Source organism: Somniosus microcephalus, chromosome 20 (assembly GCF_052327205.1).
Source record: "Somniosus microcephalus isolate GS21.2 chromosome 20, FLI_Smic_1.0, whole genome shotgun sequence".
Classification (NCBI taxonomy): Eukaryota; Metazoa; Chordata; class Chondrichthyes; order Squaliformes; family Somniosidae; genus Somniosus; species Somniosus microcephalus.
In genome coordinates, this window is record NC_141006.1 from 49,573,307 (window position 1) to 49,580,797 (window position 7,491).

At 41.0% G+C, this 7,491-nt stretch overlaps 1 protein-coding gene across 2 annotated transcripts in view; it reads left to right on the forward strand.

Annotated features, from left to right (window-relative positions):
* The window catches only part of ldlrap1b (low density lipoprotein receptor adaptor protein 1b), a 65,501-nt gene extending 63,051 nt beyond the window's left edge, over nucleotides 1–2,450 (forward strand). For both annotated transcript variants that reach the window (XM_085962654.1, XM_085962655.1), the window contains exon 9: nucleotides 541–2,450. In XM_085962654.1, coding sequence (XP_085818780.1) covers nucleotides 541–685 — 145 coding nt within the window. In that variant the 3' untranslated portion in view covers nucleotides 686–2,450. The remainder of the gene's footprint in view (nucleotides 1–540) is intronic.
* The last annotated feature ends 5,041 nt before the right edge of the window (nucleotides 2,451–7,491 follow it).

A 7,491-nucleotide genomic window follows, 5' to 3' on the forward strand; every position in this document is an offset into this window, starting at 1 on the left:
AGCACTTAAGCCAGTGAGCAAACTTGGTGGATGCGTCCGCCTCCCGATGGTCTAAGTCCTGGCATGCTGGTGTGAGGATCTTCTCCATTATAAATAATCTTGTTAATAAAATTGATGCGCTATCAATTACTCAAAAGACTGAGGTTAAGCGAGTAACTAACAGGCTTTTATTAACAAGAGAATGAAGGTGTGCCTCGAGTGGTCGACCAGTCCAGAATACAGAGGGACTGTGGAGCAGTCACCTTTATACCTGGACTCGTGGGAGGAGTCAGCCGAGGCATGTACAGACATGTACACAGTGGAATACAAACAGTGGTTTACCACAGGGAATACCTGTGAGTTCTTGACATCCAGCGTTGCTTGGGGGTTGGAGGGGGGATGAATTGCTTTGCAATTGATGGTGATAAATTTATTGATGAAAAAGTAATGAGGCGTTTTCTTAGTAACAAATGGTTGATTTAGATTTCTGTACCTGGATCATTTGTGGACGCAGCAATCAATGTAAAATTCTGTGTTTCTTTCTCCCCCTTTCCCTTTTAGACTGGCTCAATCTCGAACAAACCCTCAGGTTCTGGACATTGGGGTGAGCCCTCAGGACATGCAGGCAGAAGAATGCCTCTCTCTGACAGACTGGGCAAAAAGTGATCCTGGAGTCACAGAAAAAGATGATTGGTTTGGGTTCTGATAACTCGAGGGCCATGGAGAATAGGCAGCTTGCCTAAAAAGAGGAACTGACCACTGTGTGTAACCGAGCTCGGCATCTTCTTGCAGCAAGATGGAATACTTGAAGTCTGGTTCATGAATGGAACTTCGATTTGAGTGGCTGTGTTGTAACATGACTGAAACAGAGGATTAATCATGTCTGCTGTTGTAGTGTTGCCTTTTAGGAGGTCCAGACCAAAGCAAGCAAATGGCCTTGACATAAAACTCATACAGGCTTATAGACCCAACCAATGATGCATAGACTAGCTTTAGTTGGCTGTTAATCAGGCAGCAAGCTGCCTGTTCATTTGAATAGAAGTTGTTAGTGGAAATAAACCCCTGAAAGTACTACAGGTTTATATCTATATAGATAATGGATTCAGTATAAGTGTTAAACTATTATAAAATGTCTTTTTTTAATTCCTCCTTCCTAAATGAACAAGCAGCTTATTTTCTCTTCAGCATCTGCTGTTGTCACCCTAACAACCCAAGTAGCCCCTTTAATTTGTTGTGTAAGTAGTGAGCACGGGTGAAAACCCTCGATTCTCACTTGGTAGAATTGCAATTTGCAACTTTAGATGTAAGCATTTGTTACATTAAATGTGGGGAAAAAGCATATTTAGTCTCTGTTACATAAGTAATGTATTATTATAATAATGGACAACTAATGTTAATGTATTTCAAACCCATCTCTGTTCCACCCCCTTATTGCCTTAATTTCATCTGGGTAATTTGTTTCCCCCAAAAAAGATTGGGAGGGTGAAAACAGGATAACTTCTGCACTGTTTTATGGAATAAATAGAATCTGCCGATCACTTTTTATTGAAAGTGTGAAGATCCAGAATCTTCAGTTGACATCCAGTGGATGCATGTTACTGAAGATGTCTATTGCAAAAACAAGAGCAGAATTGCAAAGGTGGAAGCGACTGTAATGTGATGTACCCCTGTTGATTGTGGGAAATCTGTTGCACACCTACTTTTATATACTGAAAAGGAGTACAAAGTATAATATTCAAAGAAGTATTTAAAAATCAGTTTTATATTTACAAGCAGTTTTCTAGTACTGTTGAGGTTCAAGGCTAATTGGCCCAATATCTGGGTCATAGCGGGCAAGTGGAATAAATCACCAACTCACATTTATAATGGTGAGAATAGAGGTATAAGAATCCAGATAATTTTAAATTGCTCTTGTGCACTTGACAGAAGAAGGAGAAGAAAAAGGTGCGCTGCATTCCCTCTACTTTTCTCCTATTGAGCAGGCAATCCAGAATAGCTGACATTTTGTAACGTAGTTTTAGGTTTCCTGCTCCTCCAACACGATCAGTGGGGAAAACTAACCGTTATAACCCAACAAAAGTGGCCAAAATAGCAACTCGATCAAAGCTACCTTTTGTGTAGAATGATTCCCATTTAACAATCTGCTATCCTGTTCTTGTAGTTAACTTATTATGCATGGCACCTATTGGATTACTTAATAAATGATGTAAGATGTGGTTCTCAACTGTACATTTCTTATTGGAAGAATTTTTATGGATTATATCAGACAGGCTGGGCTCCGAATTGTTTTATCCTGTGGAATTTTTTTTTGCAAGTTGAATGAACTCCAGCGTGAGTAATTCCCACTCTGACAGCAGTTGTTTGTAATAGCTGGTACAGAGCTTTGTCCTTTGGTGGCAATATTGTTGGCACTTTTGACTTTGTACAATAAACGCACTACTCTTAAAATCAAGAGGCTGCCTTAAACCTTAGCTGATGTCCTTTTTAATTTTGTATTTTGTGCTTCAGACTATACTTGCTCCCACTTCTATAGGACTAAAATTGTTGGGGTGTGCACATCCTGCAGGCAGCAAGTGATCTAGACCAGATTTTACTGGCTCTCCACTACCTTCTTTGCTATTTGCACTTATTTATGGGGTGTGGGGAGGGTGGTGGGGAGGAACGGTGAGAGGGAAGGTGAGAGAAGACGAAGACATTTTAAATGAGGAGTCGGAGAAAGTATATAGGTAGGAAGGAGTCACATACTTTTAGATTTATTTTAAATACCATTCGTAATCACTTGTTTGTCATTGTAGCTGAGTTGGTTGCACTGTTGAGCTGAGTTAGGGTGTGGTTTCAAAACCCTAATCTTGGATTTGAGCACATAATCTAGGTTGACACTCCAGTGCTGAGGGAATAACTCGAGTAATTTTCAACTTGCTGCTGGAGTGTACTTAAGAACATAAAAAATAGGAGCAGGAGTCGGCCATATGGCCCCTCGAGCCTGCTCTGCCATTCGGGAAGATCATGGCTGAACTTCTACATCAACTCCAGTTTCTCCCCGCCACCCATATCCCATGATTCCCTTAGTGTCCAAAAATCTATCGATCTCGGTCTTGAAAATACTCAACGACTGAGCATTCACAACCCTTTGGGGTAGTGAATTCCAAAGATTCATAACCCTCTGAGTGAAGAAATTTCTCCTCATCTCAATCCTAAATGGCTGACCCCTTATCCTGAGACTATGATCCCTAGTTCTAGACTCATCCACCAGGGGAAACAGCCTTTCAGCATCTACCCTGTCGAGCCCTTTTAGAATTTTATACGTTTCAATGAGCTCACCTCTCATTCTTCTAAACTCCAGAGAATATAAGTCCATTCTGCTCAACCTCTCCTCATAAGACAGCCCCTTTTCCCCAGGAATCAATCTAGTGAACCTTTGTTGCACCCCCTCTAAGGTAAGAATATCTTTCCTTAGGTATGGAGACGAAAACTGTACACAGTACTCCAGGTGTGGTCTCACCAAGGCCCTATATAATTGCAGCAAGACTTCCTTACTCTCGTACTCCAATCTCCTTGCAATAAAGGCTAACAAAAGATAGGGAGGGAAAAAGGGGAGGTGGAGTAGCTGTACTTATTAGGGATAACAAAATAGCAGTAGAAAAAAAGTGACGCAGGTATCAGCAAGGCAAAAATAGAATCCATATGGATAGAGATAAAAGATAATAAAGGATCAATCACACTAATAGACGTAGTCTACAGACCACCTAATAGTGGAAGGGAGGTGGAGGAAGAAATATGCAGACAAATTAGGGAAATGAGTAAAAAACATAGAATAATAATCATGGGGGATTTCAACTACACTGATAGTGGACAGAAGAGGTAGGTAAAGGGAATAAGGGAATGGAGTTCCTACAATGTGTACAGGACTCCTTTCTAACCCAATATGTAAAAAGCCCAACAAGGGAGGATTTGCTATTGGATCTAGTAATGGGGAATGAACCAAAACAAATAAGAGAAGTAAAAGTAGGGGAACATCTAGGCAATAGTGACCATAATATAATCTGCTTTAAGATGATAATTGAGAAGGACATAAGTATGACAAAAAACAAGTTAATAGATTGGAGAAAAGCTGATTTTATGGGGCTGAGAATAGAACGGGGGGGGGTGAAAAAATGGGCAACAATATTGGCAAACAACGATGTAGAACAGCAATGGGAAACATTTAAAATGGTGTTCAACAGAGTGCAGGAAACAAATATTCCGCTGAAAGGAAAGAACAAACTAAATAATAATGAGACTCCATGGATGACTAAAGCCGTAAGGGAACAATTGAGGGTAAGGAAATAGGCATACATTAAGTACATAGACAGCAGGGGAGTGCATAATAAGGGAGAATATGAAAAGATGAGAAGAGAAGTCAAGAAAAACAATTAGGGAGGCAAAGAGGAACTATGAAATTAAATTATCAAGGGACATAAAACAAAATAGTACATTTTTTTACAGGCACATCAATAAAAAAGGAAGGAAGGTTGGGATGGGAATAGGGCCATTAAGGGATAGACAGGATAATACCACAGGTAAACGATATGAGATGGCAGAAATATTAAGTAATTATTTTGCTTTGATATTTACCAGGGAGATAAAACAGGTGGATATGACATTGGATGATGAGATTAGTAATGAGATAAGTGCATTTAAAATAAAAAAGGGGATATATTAAATAAACTTATCAAACTCAAAGAGGATAAAAACCCCTGGTCCGGATGGATTGCATCCACACATTTTAAAAGAATCTAGGGAAGAGATAGCGGAGGCATTACTACGCATATTTAATAATTCATTAGAAAAAGGTGTAGTGCCAGAGGACTGGCGGATAGCTAATGTAACACTGATATTTAAGAAGGGGGATAGAACATTTCCAGGGAATTATAGACCAGTTAGCTTAACATCGGTGGTAGGAAAAATAATGGAATCCCTACTAAAGGAGAAAATAGAACATCTAGAAACCAAAAATATAATAATGAATAGTTAGCATGGATTTCAAAAGGGAAAGTCTTGCTTGACCAACCTTATTGAATTTTTTGAAGAGGTAACAGAGAGTAGACAATGGCAATGTAGTAGATGTAATTTATTTGGCTTTTCAAAAGGCCTTCGCTAAGGTACCCCATAATAAACTGATGAACAAGGTCAGAGAATGCGGAGTCAGGGGACAAGTAGCACAATGGATTGCTGGCTGGCTTCAGGACTGAAAGGAGAGAGTAGGAGTAAAGGGTAGCTATTTACAGTGGCAGAAGGTGGTTGTGTTCCACAAGGATCAGTGCTGGGACCACTGCTGTTCACAATTTACATTAACGATTTAGACTTTGGAATCAAAAGCACAATTTCTAAATTTGCGGATAACACCAAATTGGGGGGGGGGTGGTCAATACTGAGGAGGACTGCAACAAATTACAGGAGGACATTAATAAACTTGCAGAATGGGCATATAGTTGGCAAACGAAGTTCAACACAGATAAATGCGAGGTATTACATTTTGGTAGGAAGAATAGGGAGGTCACTTATCACTTGGAGGGTGTGAGTCTAGGTGGGATAGAGGAACAAAGGGATCTGGGAGTACAAATACACAAATCACTAAAAGTTGGGACACAGGTTAGCAAGGCCATAAAAGCAAACCAAGCACTAGAGTTTATTTCTAGAGAGATAGAATTGAAAAGTAGGGAAGTTATGCTAAACCCGTATCGAACCTTGGTTAGACCACACTTAAGAGTACTGCGTACAGTTCTGGTCACTATATTATAAAAAGGATATAGAGGCACTGGAGAGGGTGCAGAGAAGATTCACAAGGATTATACCAGAAATGCGAGGGTATACATATCGGAAAGGATGAACAGGCTGGGTCTCTTTTCTCTTGAAAAAAGAAGGCTGAGGGGTGACCTAATAGAGGTCTTTAAAATTATGAAAGGTTTTGATAGAGCGGATACAGAGAGAATGTTTCCACTTGTGGGGAAGAGCATAACTAGAGGCCATCAATATAGGATAGTCACCAAGAAATCCAATAGGGAATTCAGAAGAAACTTCTTTACCCAAAGAGTGGTGAGAATGGGGAACTCACTACCACAGGGAGTGGTTGAAGCAAATAGTATGGATGCATTTAAGGGGAGGCTAGACAAGCATATGAGGGAGAAGGGAATAGAGGGTTATGCTGTGAAATAAAGAATAGATTTGCCTTTCTAATCTAGGCTTTATTAACTTAAAAATCCTGTAGCACATCTTCAACACCCAGTCCCAACTAAAGGCTGGAAAGAACTGAATTTAAGATGGCCACCACAAATCACATGACATCAACTACCAATGAGATTACAACATATATCCCAAGGCAGGAAACAAACAACGAATCACAATACTTCTTACTAAACATAAAGAATAATCACCACATTCACCCCTCTTAAAATATACTCCAACCTAAATAACCTTTACAATTTATAATTAATTATTTACAATTAAAACTATGCACAGACAAAATAAAACTATTCAACATGACACAATACTAAGTGAGCAACAACAAATAGTAACATTGCACATAAGTATTAAGTATCTCTCAACTAAAACAATATAATATAATATTTCAACAATTTTAAAACATTACTATCAATTTAAAAGTCCATTTTCAATCGGTCGACCAGATATCTTGTTCGTGTCGACCTTCTCAACCTTGGTGAAATTCCTTGCCCTCCCACACCAGGAGACACAGAAGTATCTTCTGCAGGAAGGCTATCCATATCCCGATTTTCAACGGTTTCTGGATTAGAAATCCCATCAGGAGGTAAACTGGGACGGTCATGAACATCCATCGAGGGCTGACTAATAGAAGTATAATTATCTGCAGTCGGATTGGAAATATTCGTAGTATCTGTAACAGCATCCACATTATCTGAATCATGACTATTGTTAATATCCTCAGAAGAGGGCTGGCCACCACAAGGAGCCAAGGGCTAGATTTTCAGTATAGGCAGTTTTGGGGCGCTAACCTTAGCGCCCGCCCGAAGTTAGCGCCCGCCCCAAAGTAGCGCCCCGTTGCCGGGAATTCAGTGGCTTCGCCCTAAGAGGTTGGTGGAGCGCTAAAAGAGGCGTTCCACTACTCTCTTTAGGCGCTAAGCCGGCGGTCCAGAGGGATAGCGCCCAGGCGGGGCGCAGCACGGGTGCGGTCATTTTTGCACTGACAGCAGACCCCGTGGTGCCGACCAGCTCTTAAAGGGGGAAGGGACGAATTGGTCGGCTGCCACGCCCTGCACACTGCAGCCTTGCAAAGAGGCCTCAACACTACTGCTCAGCCCCAGGGAGTCATGGCAACGCCAGGGAAGGCCCGTCAGCGTGCCCTGCGCTTCTCAGAGGGTGATCTGGACATAATGGTCACAGCTCTGGAGGTGAGGCGCAAGATCTTGTTTCCAGACAGTGGGAGGAATCCAACCCACCACGACTACACCAAAGCCTGGAAGCAGATCGCCCAGAGGGTGACGTTCACCGGCGAGG